The sequence below is a fragment of the Ascaphus truei genome, chromosome 1, assembly GCF_040206685.1.
Source record: "Ascaphus truei isolate aAscTru1 chromosome 1, aAscTru1.hap1, whole genome shotgun sequence".
Lineage (NCBI taxonomy): Eukaryota > Metazoa > Chordata > Amphibia > Anura > Ascaphidae > Ascaphus > Ascaphus truei.
Window position 1 is genome coordinate 95,702,538 of NC_134483.1, and position 20,070 is coordinate 95,722,607.

At 41.0% G+C, this 20,070-nt stretch overlaps 1 protein-coding gene across 5 annotated transcripts in view; it reads left to right on the top strand.

Moving 5' to 3' along the window:
* The window catches only part of RASGRF2 (Ras protein specific guanine nucleotide releasing factor 2), a 331,487-nt gene that overhangs the window by 308,411 nt on the left and 3,006 nt on the right, over nt 1–20,070 (top strand). For 3 of the 5 annotated variants that reach the window (XM_075592338.1, XM_075592358.1, XM_075592376.1), the window contains exons 21-26: nt 654–757; nt 2,702–2,786; nt 7,727–7,924; nt 10,853–10,932; nt 15,119–15,245; nt 15,749–15,817. In XM_075592338.1, the coding sequence (XP_075448453.1) occupies nt 654–757; nt 2,702–2,786; nt 7,727–7,924; nt 10,853–10,932; nt 15,119–15,245; nt 15,749–15,817 (663 nt within the window). The remainder of the gene's footprint in view (nt 1–653; nt 758–2,701; nt 2,787–7,726; nt 7,925–10,852; nt 10,933–15,118; nt 15,246–15,748; nt 15,818–20,070) is intronic. The other 2 variants (XM_075592348.1, XM_075592367.1) reach the window with 1 other exon arrangement.

The window sequence follows — 20,070 nt, forward strand, 5'->3', positions numbered from 1 at the left end:
CATTATGGCCCTGTAGAAGGCCCCTACAGTCTGTTTCCCCCTGTGGGTCCTTGATAGCCCAATCCGACCCTGGCACCAGGTACATACAGCAAATAAAATGTCCTATTGTTTTATCATTGAGCTTTTTACCAATGTTGAACTAATTTAGCAAACTCTGTCAGCAGGTATCTTTGAGATCTGCATCTGTACCTCATAGTGATATACAGTGAAGAGAAGGCAACGTTTTTTAGTCATTTGGCCATAGGGGTTCAGGTCTCTCCCAGACTTTACTGTCTGTGCTACTCCTCATTAGCGTTAGCAAGCACCTCTCCAGTCTTTCCTATTACATACTAATTGACTGGTTGTGAGCGTTGGATGGCCACAGAAAACTTGTGATCTTGCTAACCATAAAGAGACAATTCTTACATCTTTAAATCCTCCTGTTCTGTCACATTATAAAAGAGAACTTATAATAATTCACAAATTCTACTAATACTGTGGTCATATCGGTTAAAATACCCTACAATTATAATATATTTGTGAAACTAAAGTAAAACTGGGGCAGGTTTGGAGTAAAATGTCAATACGTCCCATCACTTTGCAGGCGTGAAGTTACTGTAATAGAATGTGGAAATGACAATGTGACAATGTTGTCGATACATTTTCTTTTGCAGCTGGAATGTCCCAGGTCAGAGTGCTTGGAAACGTTATCTGCAATGGAGCTGGCCGAGCAGATAACTCTGTTAGATCACATCGTCTTTAGAAGCATACCATACCAGTAAGTAATTCGACAAATGGTTAATCTTATTTATTTGGCATACATCTTAATAAAGATGGGATTCACTGCTGCATGGATTTTCTTAAAATATATCTTTTTGTTGGTTATTGTAGTGTTGTATTTTGTGTTCTCATTTCTTCAAAGCTTCCTAAGACATGTGATGAAAAACATTTCAATAGTAAAATGGTGTGTTAGACTGGTGGTTCGGGTAGTATGGTTAATGTTTGCAGTTTGTCAAAGACTATGGGGCCTATACTCATAGCTCAGAAGTGTGACAAACCGCGTCTAAAGTGCCCTTAGAAGCGGATTGGCATGCTTTGCTATTCTGTAAGCCCTTCTCGCATGTCCAATTCGTGTCTGAAAGGCTTTTTTAGAAGTGGTTTCACTCTGGCTCTGCCAATCTGATCAGTTTGTCAAGAAAGCCTCCATCATATTTTTTACAAAGAAAAAATACAATTTTCGTAGGTTCGTTATGCACACCGCTTCCAAAAACTTGTGTTTTTTTCCACGCCACCTCAAGGGTGGTGAGATTGGTTTTGCCAATAACATCCAGAGTTTGAAATATGAGTTTAGCTGAAGGAGCAAAACCCATAAGTCAGACTGGGGATGGAGACTGAACACCACCTCAGTATTCCGCTTCTAAAGCAAGTACATTCCGGGCGTTTTGGCTGTTATATCGTGCGGTTTGTCACGTTTTATATAAGCGGTTTGGAAGATGTGATTTGCAATAGAGTTTTTTCTAATATTTCATCCCGCTTCTTCTCGACATGCCAAAGCACGCGGTTTGTCAATGACAACTTCGAAGCTACGAGAATAGGCCCCTGCTTGTTCACTTCCATTGCAATGTAGAAATGCAAAATTCTCATGCCAGCTTTGTTCCTGTTTGTATTACTCCTTTCTGCATATTCAAATTGTGCTTTTATACCACAATGACTAGATTAGAATTTAGTTTTATGAATTAATTAGGTTAACCTGTGGATTGCCTAGCCAGTGGAGTTAACCCTCCTCCCCCACTAAGCAGGCATAGTGCAACTTCCTACTAATATACAGAGTCTGTGACTCTGTGACAATACATACTGTATTCTTTAATACAAAACCAGTATCACCGCTTATCTCATGTCTTTCCCAATTTGTCTGCAAGATTACGGCATCCTGTTTATTTGCAGAGCTATTGCATTGGTATTCAAACAACTATTTCACTTGGGATCCACATTGCAGCCACTGTGGGCATGCTATGAATCACACCACACATTATTCAGTTTTTACACTTTTGTTTTCAATGCTTTGGGTGTTGTTATACTACTATCGCAATTTCATGAATAGTCCCCTGTGTGATGGCTATATCATTATAATTCAATCCATTATAATGCAATCTATCTGAACAAGCTTCCCACCCCAACCACATTCAGCATTTATGATCTGAGATCTGACTCCAAAAGACTGTTCATGGTCCCAAGGTTCAACACAGTATCCGGCCGCACCCCCTTCTCTTACCATGCACCCCAAAACTGGAACAATCTACCGGAGACTCTCACAGCCGTCACCAGTTTAAATTCTTTCAAATCTAAGGTTGTCTCAAATTTTAATCTGATCTGTAACGTTACAAACGCCTATAACATATATTATCTCTAACTGTGCATGCAATGTCTTGTACAAAATGTATACCCTGTTCACTTATGTAACTATGTATTTGTAACCATGTTTTTGCCATCATAACTCTGTGCCCAGGACATACTTGAAAATGAGAGGCAACTCTCAATGTATTACTTCCTGGTAAAACATTTTATAAATAAATACATTTGTCTGTAGCCTTGATCATATTGAGCCCTTCAATTATTGTCACTTAAGGTTTACTTAGCAACTAATTCAATAAAATGTCACTAAGAAAATATACATTGCCCATATATTGTCAAATGATGATTCAAATCTTAATTTTGCTTTCAGAGAGTTTCTTGGCCAGGGATGGATGAAACCAGATAAAACTGGGCGGTCACCATATATTATGAGAACTAGCCAACATTTTAATGATGTGAGTATTCATTGTGCCTTTTCCATATTACAAGTGTAACGGGTATTCTCTCTACCCCAATCACAGATATAGTGTGAGTGTGTGGGAACCTATGTGTTACCAGGTGTGGTGCGTATACCTGCAGGTTCACAGGAGGCCTGAGCCTCCGCTGATGGGAACCTGGGGTGCTTCTCTGGAACGTTCTCGTCGGTCAGCGCCTCCACCTATGTAGGATTCTATAGGAATGTAGAATGGCCCTAACATAGGAACCCACCCAGAAACCACATACACCAGAGTTATGGCTAAAAGGTTTACTGGACAAGCAACACAACACAATAGTATCATATATATCAGTGCAACATCATCAGCATACACAACCACAGGTATGCAGAATCAACCATAACACAATACACATGGCAATAATAGCAACACAGCCGTGTCACCCTCTGCCACTAGCTGGCAGCTATAACCTTGCCCCTTACTCCTCCCCAACCCCGTGTACCCAGAGTCCCACGAGTCCTCTAAGAAACCCAAAACCTAGAGGCGGGATCAGCGCCTGATGTACCGGTAGGTTGGTGCACTTAAAATACGATACCTGCCCCAGTGCTTGGGCACCTGGGGCTGCACACACTTCACAAAGGATCCGCCGCTCTGCGATCCCCTCAGCAATATCCTGTAACACTGCCTGGCGGTGGGTGGCTCCCGCATGGAGTGATCCACCTTTAGAAAGTCTCTTATCTCTGCTAACGCAGAGGATGTTATACCTTCACGCAATTCACCTTTACAGCAATTGCCAGGATAGTTACGTTTCCTGGCTGGACCCTCACTTGTCTAGGTTCTACAGGACCCTGTCCCTATCTAAGGGGAGTCCCTGTAGTAACCACAAGCTGAGGTGAGTTTGGCCTAGCTGGGGCCTAAGGGGAGACTTCTGGCCTAGTGCATGAGGCTACTTTCCTCCCTGCACAAACACACTCTCCCCTCTCTGTGTCCCAGCTCCTAACTGACAATCCCTGTCTGCACACAACATTGTTGCAACTTTGCAGCATGAGAATCTGTCAGCCTTATTGGCTGTCTGGCTGCCTGTGACCAGGGTGAAAGTGCAGTCCCCAGAGGCTGCTGGGAGTTGTAGTCCTTGATGGCTCTCTTTAACATTGGGGCAGCGTGCGCGCTGTGTAATGGCTGCCGCCGCTGCTAACTGCGCATGTGTGAACTGGGGGATGTCCCTGACTATGGAGCGCCTCTTCTCACTCCCTGTAATGGCTGCCGTATCGCATCTGGGGCTATACTGCGCGTGCGCGAGCTTCCGCGCATGCGTGAACGCACACAAGATGGCGGCGCCCTGTAGCTGATGTCGCCGGGATCCCCCGGTGACGCGATCACCCCTGCAACTGCCCTCACGCTGTCGCAGGTAAGAGAGAGAGAACCGAATGTCTGGGGAGCCAGGGGGATCTGGCTACACAAGCACCATCTACTTCTCGCCAAAGTGTGTTTGCATGCGAAAGAGTAACCTAAGCAGATGAATATTCAATCTGAATCTTCTTTTTACCACTTCTGCCTATTGATTTCATTGAAATAATTGTGAGCTCTCCAGGGCGGGGATACCCTCTCCTGTTGTCTGCATATTTACATCCCCCAATATATATTTTTTAGTTTAGATTTTCTTTAATGTAAATCATTCTTAGAACAAACAAACATTTACATTAATGTGAAATGACATATTATTTGTTTTTAAGTGTACAATGGGTCTTCTTTTCTTACATAAATGTCACTCTATCCTGCTGTTTCTGGAATAATTGGGATGGCATTAGTGCTCCATCCATTCATCAGATATACAAGTCATACCAATATGGTCCTAAAACTACAAATATATTTATTCCTTTGAACCTAAATTTGACGTTTTTTCCATAAATTAGACCTTTATTATTATTAACTAAAAGGTTCCCAGTGCCACACAAATTATAATCACATTTTTCAAATGATTGTAAGCTCTTTGGAGCGGACCTCCTCAGGCCTCACCTATTGTGTTATTGTACATATATTCATATTGATCTGTTTATTATGCCTCTTACTGTGTGTGCGTGTGTATATATCTGTATATGTATGTATATATATATTAATAAAGGCACACCGTTGAATATTTATCATGGAAATGTTTGTAAAACTTTAAAACTTGAACGTTAGGATGGTTATGCTATGTTATGCCCTCTGGAATGTTGGTGACCCAGAAGGACAAAGGACTGTCAAATCTTAGCTGAATTAAGTCCGAGCCCCTTCAGCCTACATCTGCATCGCCCCAAAGGCTTTTGGCAGCAGCAAATAAGGGCCGTTCGCTAATTAAGTAATAATCCCTGAAGAACAGGGCATTACTGGCCAATAATGTCCTGGCTGGAAGAGTTGAAGGCCCGAGGCAAAGCCAGTAATGCCCTATTCTGAGTGGATTATTACTATTATAGGCTAAATGTAGACTTTTTTCATAAAATAATAGACACTTTTGTACAGTTATATATTAAAATAAAATGTTAAATACATTAAAGCACCTCTATAAACACTTACACTGCCGCTATCTATATCCACACACTGCCGCCCCCTCTGTGTACACACACAGTCACACACACACAACAGCTCTACACACACACACACACACACACACACACACACACACACACACACACACACACACACACACACACACACACACACCACATTGCAACACACAAACTCTGTAGCAACATCCAAACTCTGCTGCTGCTGCTGCTGCTACACACACACACAACAGCACTACACACACAAACTCTGCAGCTATACACACACACAAACTCTGCAGCTACACGCACACACAAACTCTGCAGCTACACACACACACACAAACTCTGCAGCTGCACACACACACAAACTGCAGCTACACACACACACACACACACACACACACACACACACACACACACACACACACACACACACACACACACACAAACTCTGCAGCTACACACACACAAATAAACTCTGCAGCTACACACAAACACACACAAACTCTGCAGCTACACACAAACTCTGCAGCAGACACACACACACTCTGCAGCAGACACACACAAACTCTGCAGCAGACACACACACAAACTTTGCAGCAGAGATACACACACACAAACTCTACAGCAGGGGTCACTGCCTGGCTGCTGGTTCCTGGCCAATCCCCTACCCTGTCTGAGATCGTTTCCTGCCTCCTGACCAATCTCCTGCCCTGTCTCAGAGCTGTTCTGCCAAAAGGAAAAGCTGATTGGCTAGAAATAAACACTTTCTGGATGAATAATGCCCGGAATTTTAACCATTCCGAGAGCAGGGATTTCAATAATTTCAATAATCCCCGGAATTTTACAGCTGTAGCCTATAATGTTTGTTAATATTACAGCTGCTCTATTACAATCTGAAACTCACCAACCTTCTCATCCCCTGTATCCAATGTTTCCACCTACCCTTCCTTATAGATTGTAAGATCCTTGGGGCAGAGCCTCTTCTAACACAACACATTGCAGGCCTATCCTAACACAATTGTAACCTTGTCTGTAACTGTAACATACGCCCATAATCCTATATTATCTCTAACCGTTCAAGAAATGTCTGTATATTGAATGTATTACCAGTGTTCATTTAATGCAACCATGTATTGTAACTGTAACTCTATGCCCAGGACATACTTGAAAACAAAAGGTAACGCTCAATGTATTACTGCCTGGTAAAATATTTTACAAATAAATAAATAAGCTGTTTAAATAAATTTGATTGGATTAAGATAGCAGTGAAGCAAACAAGATTAACATTTGTAAATGAAAACAAAGGAAAATGTTCACACTTTTGGATTTTAAATACTTATACAGTATGTCATTTTTTAAATGCATTATTCGCCTAGTTTTAACATAACAAACCTACAGTATGATGACCTAAGTTAGCGTTATTTAGTCAAATTCTTCTGCCAACAAATTATTTTTTATACAAAAGAAGACCCAATGTTACATCCAATTGGTCATATTGGATGTAGCACTGAGGCAGTTTGTCTTTTGCTGTATACATTATGTCACAATCCCAGTAGCACTCCTCTTGACACAAATATACTGTATACTGTGGTGGGTTTGGGTCCTGAGCTTGCAGGGGTTGTGTGTGTCTGTAGATTTCAATTGGTATCAATTGTTTGTAGGTTTGTGACCCCTCCTCCCTGTTTTCAAGCTCACTCGTCCCACTTTTAAATGTATTGTATGTCTTTATTTATATAGTGCCATTAATGTACATAGCGCTTCACAATAGTAATACACGTGGCACTCATATAAATAACAAATACAAATGGCAGGTCTTGCTATGCACCTATGAATAACTAGTCTGTTAAGACAATTCTCCCTGCATTAGAGAGGTTAAGAGAGCGTTTGCAGGCAGTGTTAGCACTTGCGAAAGAGGATTTACCTTGGTGTGGTTAGAGGCTTAAAAATACTTTGACCAAAGAATTTGACTAAATGATCCTCACTTATGAGAAAAGAGACAGATAAGTATTTACCTATATAATTTGCCATATTGGATGAAGCATTGGGGCTTTTTGTCTTTTGTTACTGTATATACATTAGGTCACAATCCCAAAAGCACTTTTGACACAAATATATATATGGTGTGGTGAGTTTGGGTTCTGAGCTTGAAAGGGTTGTGTGTGTTTGTATATTTAATTTTAAGTGTCAAATCTCTCTTTTATTCCTCTTTTCATTGGAATTCCCGTTATTAGAATTTCCCATTTGAACCTCGTCTTCTCCCCCCCCCCTTTTTCCCTTTTAATTGCAGGCTGATTTTCATGTAACCATTCATTACAAAATAAGCACTAATCTTATTTCTTGGCACAGACACTGCAGATAATGGTGCACAGCAGATATCAACTTGGATGCACATATTTAAGTTTCATGTGTTGCACTATTTGTTTCACTTGCCAGATGAGTAACCTTGTTGCCTCAGAAATCATGAGCCACCCTGATATCTCCTCAAGAGCCAGCTCAATAGAGAAATGGGTGGTGGTGGCAGACATCTGTCGCTGCCTGCACAACTACAACGGGGTGTTAGAAATCACGTCAGCCTTAAACAGAAGTGCAATTTACAGACTCAAGAAGACGTGGGCTAAAGTCTCTAAGCAAGTAAGTCATTATTCCAAAAGATTCCGCAGGGTTGGCACGTACTGTACCTGCAGAATCACTTCTCCCCCCACATGTAAATAATGGATAACTGGACACATTCATATAATAACAATATACTTTCTAAATACTTAAAAGATGTTGATATTCTCATTTTGCTGAGTTTGTAATCCTTACACCAGGGGTGGCCGACTTGAGTCCTCAAGGGCCACCAACAGGTTAGGTTTTCAGGATATCCCTGCTTCAGCACAGGTGAGTCAGTGGTTCAGTCAGTTTTAAGGTAGATTTCTCTCAATGTAGCCTTTTTTTTTAAAAATTGTATAAACCTATTCCTGCTTTTGATAATAATTCCATTGATTTGTATGCTGTATCCTAACTGAAATACATGCTTGTAAATGTTCTCTCATGAGGCCTGGGCAATTCAATTTTATGGAAACAAGATATCATTTGGAGCAAGGGCAAAGTATGAGATATACACCATAACTGCCGAATAATAATAATAATAAAAACTTTATTTCATGTGGCCAATGTGATTCAAAGCGCTTCACAATTACAGTATAGCGCGCGCTAAGCATCACAGGAATTTTTTACAGACACAGTCCCTGCCCAGATGATCTTACAATCTATGATTTTGGGGCCTGAGACACAGAGATAAAGTGACTTGCCCAAGGTCAGAAGGAGCCGACACCGGGAATAGAACCAGGTTCCCTGCTTCAAACTCAGTGTCGTTGTTATCAGTCAGTGTCTTCCGGCTGCATCCTGGGATGTGTTGTAAGATCTTCGGGGCAGGGTCGCCGATTACCTTATGTTGACATTTACTTGCTGCTCTAATCCCCACTTTATTTTCTGTGTACAGTATAGTTATCTTTTTGTGTACACTGTTAGCTCTATATAAATAAAATGACACATATATAGATGCAGATGTAGCAAAGTGTATTGCTCCTGCTGGGCTTTATGGGGGGATATTCTGGGATATTGTGCGTTATCATTGCCATTGAATCGTATGGAAACTCTGTGATAATCGGTCTTCTAACGTGAACACAATTAGAGAAATCCGCGCTCGTGCTGTCTTGAATCCCATGAAAACCAGTCCCTTTGCTGCTAGGTGCATGGAGTCACTCCCCACAGTCTCCTAAATGAGATACCCATCTGGGTTATATTTCAGAACAAACAAAAAAAAGTATGCGCACAGCGCACTAGGAATTAGCATAATTAATACTTTTAATAAGATCCCAATAGAACAGATTTAAAATACAGCTAAAAAGCAGTATAAATACTGAGTAACACAAAAGTGAATCACCCAAGGTGAAAATAACAATACTTCAATACAAACAGAATAAGTACCCTTAAAGTGATATACTGTAGACAGATATGCAACAATATAAAAATATAATGTGCAAACACACGTGCAAAGTGACTTAATTTAACGTGAAAGTGCTACAAAATTACATATAAGATTGCACAAATATAATTAGGTGCAAAAAGGACAAAATGCATAGAAAGTGCAGTGGCATAGATGTAGAGCGTTTATCTAGTGAAATAACCACAGAGATCAAAGCAAAAACAACAATGCGTTTCGTAGAAACATACTTCATCAGGTAAATCATACCTGATGAAGTACTTTGTTATGAAACGCGTTGTGGTCACGTGAGGTTGTCTCAGCGCGCTTGCCCTCTGGCTGGGGACAACAACCAGGAAGTTACAGCGGTGATTCTACTCTGCCGTGGAGAAGCTGCAGCCCGGGCTGTTTACACAGCAGCTCCTTCGGCGTCCCGCATGCCACTTCGTGGCTAGTTCTGTCCTCCCCCACTGTGGCCTCCTTTTTATTCATGGTCACATTGTATTCATGGTTATTGATTTATGTTTTGGTGTTTTTGCTTTGATCTCTGTGGTTATTTCACTAGATAAACACTCCGCATCTATGCCACTGCACTTTCTATGCATTATTTGCATTTCTTTTTGTCCTTTTTGCACCTAATTATATTTGTGCAATCTTATATGTCATTTTGTAGCACTTTCACGTTAGGTTAAGTCACTTTGCACGTGTGTTTGCACTATATTTTTATATTGTCGCATACTTGTCTACAGTATATCACTTTAAGGGTACTTTTTCTGTTTGTATTGAAGTACTGTTATTTTCCCCTTGGGTGATTATTTCAATCACTTTTGTGTTAATCAGTATTTATACTGCTTTTTAGCTGGTATTTTAAATCGGTTAGATCTATTGGGATCTTATTAAAAGTATTAATTACGCTAATCCCTGGTGAGCTGTGTGCATACTTTTTTACGGTCTTCTAACGTGATATATTGTGCTATCAGTGGGAGAAATGAAGTCCGCTACATCTGTACATACAATCAGGTGGGTGTATACATTACTTGGTATTGTACGCCATCACCCAATTGCTGAAATGTTTGTATTTAGAATTACCCCTTGATGATGGATTGCTGGAACAGATGGTACTTTTAGAGATATTCCACCTAACTGCTTGTCACTTTATAACCTAAATTAAAATACAGCATATGCAATGTGTGATCACATAATTTTCAATAAGATCATTTAAGTTGTTCTCCCTTTTAGAGCACATCAAGGCTCATGATAACTTTTACCTAAGTATCTGCTCAATGCTACATGGAAAAAGGTGTATCCCTGCTTTGTTTAAAATACAGAATAGTTTTTACTTTTTTAACATCTGCCAGGTACAATGTGAGGCAATTTCTTAGGTTGAATGAGTGAGCGTAGATTTACTGTAGATACTGTACAATGCACAGGCAGTGTGGGGTGGATTGTACTGCTTACAGTTTTGTAAGTATGCAGAGAATTGGACTTTCAGTACTAAACCAATGAACAGCTCTTCTTACATCACAGAACTAGGACACATTTTGAATAACGTGAAGTTACAAAATGAACTCTCTTTTTTCTCCAATTTTCAGACAAAAGCTCTAATGGACAAACTTCAAAAGACTGTCTCGTCTGAGGGAAGATTTAAAAACCTTAGAGAAACACTCAAAAAGTATGTGTTATATGGTAAAAGAGTGGAACATTGCAATTACTTCTCACACATTCAAAGAAACTGCAGTTTGTCATCGGGCAACCTTCTAATAAAATGAGATGAATACTTGCAAATACATTCAATAAAACCTAAGGACGCCGTAAACTGATGTTGGAAAACTATCTTTAGCTCCTATGCAGAATGTATGTGTTGTATCCATCCACACATGGGAAATGCATTACTGTGTATGTGTAGAGATTACATGTGTAAGTCATTGGCAGCTGCGTAAATGCTGCCCACATTCTCTAAATGTTTTGGCACACTTTTTCCATATACTTTACTAAGGCTGTTCTAAGGATACTAATACAGATACAACTCAAATCGCTTAACCTATCACAACTCATTTCCCAACCCACACGGATAAACCTGAAATCGCAGAACCATTCCTTGCTAGACTGGATTCTCTCCTCAAACCCCAGCAGAATCCAATCCTCTGGCACCCTTCCTGATATTTTCAGTGACCATGCAATAGTGTACTGTGTAAGGAAAATTAAACCGCCCCATTCAAGCCCTAAAGTTCTCCTCACTAGAACATTTAAAAACTTTAAGCCACAACAGTTTCTGGATGACCTTACCAACTGCCCATGGCACAGAATCGATTTAATTCCCGACCCTGATTCTGCGCTTGACTATTTCCAATCCGAGTTCTTAAAACTCTGCGATACCCATGCTCCACTACGCAAAATAAGGGTACGGGGGGCCCACCTTCCATGGGTTACAACTGACCTTATTGCACTCTACCAGCTCAGGGATACCTTGTGGAAAAGCTACAAAGTAACTGGCACTACCAAGGAACTCAATCACTACAGATGCCTGCGGAACATGTGCACAAGGCAAACAAGGTATGCAAAAGCACAATATTACTCTGACAATCTCCACCAAAATACATCAAACCCAGCTAACTTCTGGAAGGTTATCAACAATATATTCCAGCCTCCTAACCATCAACAACCAAGTAATATCACTAAGGGGGATATTACTCTGACAAACCCCACTGACATTGCAAATGCATTCAATGATTACTTTGTGGGGTGTGCCACTAACTTATTAGCGAAACGCAGCCCAAACCACAAACCAGAATCTCATCCTGGGAGTACCCCTATAGTCCCACCCCCTCCCAACACTGCCCACAATTTTCAATTTGGCCCAGTATCTGAAGAGGAGATTATACAAGCGCTCCTCAAACGAAAACTAAGCAGCCAATGTGGACCTGACTTACTACAATCTAGGTTCCTACGACTTGGTGCCCCAGCCATTGCCAAACCAATTGCGTCCATAGTCAACTCTATCCTGTCTGCAGGCCATATCCCTAAGACCTGGAAAACTACCAGAGTTGTCCCAATCTTCAAAAGTGGGGACAAAAACATTGTCTCAAACTACAGGCCAATCTCACTTCTCCCAATTCTATCCAAAGTAATGGAAAAGTGTGCCCACTCCCAATTAAGCGATTTCTATACCAAGACAAATTTCCCTAGCCAATTCCAATCTGGGTTTCGTCCCAAACACTCCACCGTAACTACCCTGCTAAAAGTTTGCAATGAAATCCAGTGTGGAATGGAACGGGGACAACTCACTGGTGCAGTATTCCTAGATTTTGCAAAGGCTTTTGACACAGTTGATCATGCTATCCTGCTTAACAAACTCCAGAGCTCAGGAATAGGGAAGCATTCTTTAAACTGGTTTCAGTCCTACCTATCAGGAAGATCCCAACATGTGTCCATCTCAGGCTCTAACTCCAACCCCCTGGATATTACCTGTGGTGTCCCGCAAGGCTCTGTTCTGGGGCCCCTACTCTTCTCAGTGTTCATTAATGATCTTCCCACAGCTTGTAAGGAAGCCTCAATACACATGTATGCAGATGACACAATCCTATATGCACACAGCCATAGCTTCTCCGACCTTCAACACATACTTCAGTCTGACTTTTTGAGACTCGAAAACTGGATTTCCCAAAACAAACTGTTTTTAAACACTGACAAGACTGTAACAATGGTATTTGGGACCAAGACTAAATTTTTAAAGCTTCCAGTGACTGAGCTCCTGATTAGAACCAACACTAACACCACCCTAACCCCTGTCACTAGTTTTAAATACCTGGGCTTATGGTTTGACTCCCACTTAACATTCGGGATGCACATTGATACCCTGACATCCAAGACCTATGCCAAACTATGGGGTACTTTACAGGAACAAAACCTCCCTAAGTCTCCTGGTCAGAAAGCGTATCACACAGCAGATGCTAATGCCAATTATTGACTATGGAGACATAGTATATGGCTCGGCACCTCAAACCCACCTTAGCAAACTTGACACCCTCTACAATTCAATTTGTCATTTTGTTCTCCAATGCAACTACAACACACATCACTGCGAAATGCTCAAATAACTAGATTGGTCATCACTAGAGTCTAGGCGCAAAATTCACCTTTCCTGTCTTGCCTTTAAATTCTTCATGGGCAAGCTACCCAGCTATCTGAACAAGCTCCTCACCCCTACCACTTGCAGCACTTATCACCTGAGATCAGACTCCAAAAGACTGTTCATGGTCCCAAGGCTCAAGAAAGTATCCGGACATTCCTCCTTCTCCTACCGTGCACCCCAAAATTGGAACAACCTACCAGAGACTCTCACATCCACCACCAGTTTAAGTTCTTTCAAATCTAAGGCGGTCTCACATTTTAATCTGGTCTGTAACTGTTTCATACGCCCATAATATATATTTTCTTTAACTGTGCACGCAATGTCTTGTATATAATGTATACCCTGTTCATTTATGTAACTGTGTTTGTAACCATGTATTATTTGTTTTACTCTGTGCCCAGGACATACTTGAAAACGAGAGGTAGCTCTCAATGTATTACTTCCTGGTAAAATATTTTATAAATAAATAAATAATAATGAAAGTACAAGTTATAATCACAAGGAAAAACAGAATTTGCCTTTCTGGTTAAAATGCATGCACAAAGGCTGCTTATATACTGTCCTATTACTTCCAGAATTCTACTAACCGCATTGTTCCGTGAGAAGTGTAGGGTCAGTATGTATTGGGACACCTCACCAGGAACGTGGTTGCACATGGACCATTTTACACCCTACAAGCTTTTCACATGTGCTGTACTAACATATTCAGTAGGTTATTACTTGGGCATCTGAGTTACTGTTGTATTATTCACTACTCTCCTAAAATATGATTAACAATACGTATTGTCATGTCAAAAATAAAAATGAAGAAAACAAGGATGCCATTTAGGGCCATTTTACTTCGCAATGCTGCTCCATAATCTACCTTCCATCGTTGAAGACTGCTTGCGGTCAATGCAAGTGAATGGGCCATATTTACTAAGCAGTACTATGCCACACCTTCAGACTCAGGAGTGTCTTAGTAAATATAGGCCCTTTCCACTGACTGGTGTCTTAAGGAGTAGCACTGCTTAGCAAATACGGCCCTTGGTGAGAGAGAGGCAGGGGCAGTTCCCATTCCTCTACTTAAAGTTGGCCCATGCGAATTACTGGTGCCCCTGAGAACTACACTACATATTGTGTTTTGATATAGGAATGGATATACCAGCATAAACCATGTAATTTTAGGTTTTGAGGTCTGCCTGGCAACAGCAATACAGTATTTTCAGCTGTATGGGGAAACACTGATTTATTTCTGTACAGTATGTTCACCCAGAAATGGCTTTTTATATTGTCAACTGTTTTAGTCATGATACTGTCAAATAGACAGTAAGCTTACAGTCTAAATTGTTAATGTCGGTGTTCATAAACTTGAAAGATAAAATTAATAAAATAGGACTAACACCCTGCATAGACATTGCATATGGCAAAAGCATAAGCAGAGAAGGTTTATGGGTAGAAAAGGCATATAACAACGTATTTACTCTGTAGTGCCAAGCCTTGAACCATTGTACGTCCCATTCATTTGAATTATCTGTAATGTGCTATAAGACAGTTTAGTCTTATAAGGTCTACATTCTCCGGCAGGACTCATATGAGGGAGGAATAATGCTCCTCTGTGGTAGCAATAAGAAATAATAGGGTCCTATTTTATATTTGATTATGATAGGCAAATACATGTGTATATGATTATAAAATAGCGGCCTGAAGTGTCACGTAAGAAATGGTCTTGTTTTTTGTTCTTTATGCTTTGCAGCTGTAACCCGCCATCGGTGCCCTACCTTGGAATGTATTTGACTGATCTTGCGTTTATTGAAGAAGGCACGCCGAATTTTACAGAGGAAGGTCTTGTCAATTTTTCCAAAATGCGTATGGTATGTTATGTTAGGTGTTGTTTTCATCTTAGTGTTAGAAACAATTGTTATATCAACCATTTCCCTGCCAGCTGGGACCAGCAAGGCATTTCTTTGCAATAGGTTGCCATTAAAGGGTTAAAGTAGGAATCCACACTGCTTAATGCAGCAAGTATCTGTAGCTGATTTTAAGAATGGAAACCACCTTATATCCTGCAGTTGCACGCTTGAGACATAGGGTCCTATTCGTTAAAACTTTGAGTGGTATACGTAGCCACCACATCATGGCTTTTAAACTAATTTTTCTAGGGTGAATATAGAACGCAATGTGGCTGGCAAGAGAACAGAAGAGGACTACATCTTCTATTCACATCCTTAGTAATACCGCAATCATGTGGCCGCTTATGTTATCATGATCCTATGTGACTCATTTCATAGGTGTTGGATAACAAGATGCACAAATGATTGTCTTGTCAATAGAATGAAAAGCACTCATATTAATATTATTGCTTTGTTTTTAACAGATATCACATATTATTAGAGAAATACGCCAATTTCAGCAGACTCCATACCGAATAGAACATCAACCTAAGGTAATCCAAACAATATTGTATTGTAACTGCATGAATTAGTGGCTAATGAACCATTGTCTTTGGTTTCATTTTTGTCCAGTACGTTGAGTCCTTAGAATATACTAAACATAAGTATTACATATAACCAATAGTGTTATGCTTGATGTAAGAAAACAGCTGGCTATTTCCAAGAGCCTAATAGTACGGAAGACAGGTATGATTTTCACTACTTGCGGCATAATTGGGATTGCAATTTTAAGACCAGAGAGGTCAGTCTATAAAGGCAGGCCATCGATAGATGGGGGGAATACAGAAGGGCAAATGTACCTACAGTACTGTAGCTTTGCACACGTGGCCATGACAAAAGAAATAGCTGTAGGAAGTGCTGCCTTTAATGTTGGGATTAAATATTAATGCAAGACATGATCCAAGCAGCCAAAGGAAATCGGGTTTTATTCTAGGAAGAGGTGAGCACATAAAATAATGATGTATGTATATTTTTATTTGCATTGGGCCATCCATGTACATAGCACTTTACAGCAGTAATATATGTGCCATAATAGACGGCATAATAGGAATAAGAGCTTTAGACCTAAAAGTTAACATTAGCCAAATAAGGCCTTACCCTAAAGAGAGTACAATCTAGGTTGTAAATAGGGAGAACTGCCAAAGACAGTAGGAGGGTGTTATGGTAAGTGCATATGCAAGGGGTCATGGTAAATACATATGAGATGTATAGTACTAGCCAATGGAGCCACCCAAATGCTTTTATTAAGGAGGTGTTTTAAACCCAACATAAAAGGCAGCACTTCATAGAGCTAGTTCTGTAGTCATGGCCAAGTGTGCAAAGCTACAGTAGGTACATTTGTCCATCTGCGTTTTAAGGTAGGCCTTAAATTTGAAGAAAGAGGGTGCTTTTTGGATATTGAGAGGAAGGGCATTCCAGTGGTGTGAGGCAGTGTGAGAGGTTTTAGGGGGGAGAGAGCTTTACATGCAAAAGAAGTAGAAAGAAGACATCTTTGAGCAGAATGCAAGAGGCAGGCAGGTGTAGAGCGAGAAATTGGGGCTGAGTAAGGAGGGGTAGACAAGTCTACAGCCTTAAAAGAGAGGACAATTTTGTAAGTAATACAGGATTTGATAGGAAGCCAGGAGAGGGAATTCAGTGGGAGAGAAGCTGACATTTATTTAGGAGAGAGTGAGTGATTCTAGCAGCAGTGTTTAGGATAGATTGTCGGGGACAGAGGTGAGAGGCAGGAAGGCCAGACAGGAGAAGGTTACAATAGTTAAAACGGGAGAGAATGAGGGACTGTGCTAGTTTTAGTAGTATAGGGCATATCTTTGAAATGTTACAGAGAAAAAATTGACAGGTGTTAGCAACATTATGAATTTGAGATGAGAATGTAAGGGAGGAGTCAAATGTGACACCTAGGCAGCATTCTTGTGATACTGGGTGTATGATAGTACTGCCAACAGTAATGTAGAAGAGGGCATTAGAGCCAGGCATTCGAGGAAGTATAAGGAGCTCCATCTCGACATGTTAAGTTTGAGTTGGTGGAGGGCCATCCAGGATGATATAGCAGAGAGACATTCAGAGACTTTGGTCTGCACAGCCAGTGTAAGGTCAGGGGTTGAAAGTAAATTTGTGTGTCATCATCATAAAGATGATTTTTAAACCCATTGAAGATGTGATAAGGTCATCCAGAGAAAGTTTTTAAAGAGAAAAGAGAAGATGTCCCAGGATAGATTCTTGGGGTATGCCCACAGAGAGATCGACAGAGAAGGAGGAAGTATTAGTAAACAAGACACAAAGTATGATGGGAAAGGTAAGAGGAAATCCAGGATAGAGCTGTGTTACAGATATCATTAGTATGGAGAATGTGAAGGAGAAATGGCTGGTGCACAGTATCAAAAGCTGCAGAGAGGTTGAGTAATATAGGCAGGGTGTAATGACCTTGGTCTTTGGCAACATCGAGGTCATTTCTTATTTAGGTTAGGGCTGTTTCATTGGAGTGAGCCGTGCAGAAGCCATATTGTAGAGGTTCTTGGAGAAAATAGGAGTTAAGAAAATGGAGTAAGCGAGAGAATACGAGGTGTACCAGGCGGTTAGAGGCAAAAGACAGGAGGGAGACAGGACAATAGTTAGCGAGACAGGTAGGGTCAAGCTTGCTATTTGAGTAATGGTATAACTGTTGCATGCTTGAAAGATGTTAAAAAGGTACCACAGCTGAGGGAAGAGTTGAAAATATGTGTGAGTGTAGGGATTAGAGTGGAAGCAAGAGGTTTTAGGAGATGGGAGGGAATGTGGTCACGATGGCAAGTGGCAGAGGGAGAAGAGGAGAGTCACAACAACACTTCCTCCTCTGTGATAGAGGTGAAAGAGTCAAGACAGGAGGTGGGTTACGAAGAGAAGCTGCAGAATATAAGGAGAATACAGATGCCTTGACAAATGGAATCCACCTTAGTCTTTAAATAATCAGTCCTGAGGTGAAATTGAGGAAGAAAAACAGCTAACTGATAGATGGTGGTCTGACTAGAGTCAAAGACAGAGAAGAGGCAGCATGGGTTAGACTTGTGAGTGTTGATTAGTGAAGAAAAGTAGCTTTGTTTAGCACAAAGAGGACAGAGTTGAAACAGGATAGGATACATTTGTAGTGAAGAAAGTAAACGTGAGCATGATATTTCCTCTGTAGGCGTTCAGAGGAGCAAGTGTAGGAGTGGAGCATGCGGGTTGGCTTTATAGCTGAGGTCTTGAGTTAGAAGGGCAAGAATGGCGGAGAAGAATAGGGGTGTATAGATCAAGAAAGGAGTATGGGGCAGAGTTGTAGTTTGTCATGGTTGTCGAGGAGAAAAGAGGGAGGAGCGCAAAGTGGAGTCAAGAGCCAGTTGAATAATGGAACGCAGATCTCTGCCAAAACAAGGGTTAGATGGAGGTGAAGGAAAGGAAGAAAATAGAGAGTAAATGAGAGGAGATGATGGTCAGAGATGAAAGGGGAAAATACAGAAATGAGGAAACTATTTTTTGTGAAAACCAGGTCCAGATAGTGGTCATCCTTGTGGGTGTTGGCTGCAGTCTATTGGTGAAGGCTAAAAGAAGAGGTTAGAGAGAGAAAGCGGGAAGCCCAAGAGAGAGAGAGGGTCACCAATATGGCAGTTAAAATCCCCAAGGGGAAGAGAAGGGGAGTCAGAAGAAGGGGGGTCAGAGGAAAGAGAGCCAGGATTCAAAGTTAGAGAAAGAGATGGAGGGGGATGAGTAGAGGTAGGTAGTGATATATGACAGCTACCTGGAGAGGGAGAAGAGAGAAAAGAACAGTGTGTCCCAAATGAAGGAAACGAAAGAGAGGAAAGAGAAGGAACGATTTGGTAATGGCAGATTGAGGAGAGGAGAAGACCCACACCTCTGCCCCTGCCATCAGGGCGAGTTGTTTGGGAGAAATAAAGGCCACCATAAGAGACGGAATCTCCAAGAGTCAGTCTGAGAGAGCCAAGTCTTCATTATACTGTAGCAAAAAGGAGCAGAGAGTGAGAGAAAAATAAGTCGTATACAGAAAGGAACTTGTTAGAAAGGGAGCAGGCATTCCAAAGGGCACAGGAGAAAGGAGAGGGGGGGAGGGAGGTAGACAAGGGATGGGTATGAGGTTAGATGGGTTTACCCCATGAGAATAACAAGTTGGGTGTGGGAGGCGAGGACGAGAGCATGTAGAAAAAAGGCAGGGACTAAAATTGGGATAGTCCCAGAAGCAAGGAGTAGTATGGAAAGAAAGAGGATGTGTGAGGAGGATTTGTATGGGTGTGTTTTAGTTCAGGGGGTATTGCTGAGTAGTGTCACAGGGCACAGATAGGAAAGGAGTTCATGTGAACTGTGAAGGAGAGATGGAGATATATGAATGGAGTTAGAGAGCGTAGAAATAAAAGTGCAGTTTGGTTAGTGTTGAGAGGTGGGTGAGGGCTGAACAATGAAAATAAAGTTAAGATACGGGTAAAGGGCATGATAAGAGGTGTTAAAAACAGTAATGTATAAATGGTGGAGTTCTTGAATGTTGATAGTTTATTGGCTTACAATCAGGAAGCTGTGTAAAGATGTGGAAGCTGGAGTGTTTGATAGGCATCTTCTTGTCCAACACAGTTTAACTCCAGATTAACTCCATGACACTTATACTGTACATAGGCAACTTGCACACAGGCCATTGCAACCCCGTCCATAATAATAAAAATGTCTACTATTTTAACTACAATTCCAGTGGATATTTCAAATCAAATTAGGTGCTGGCTATGTT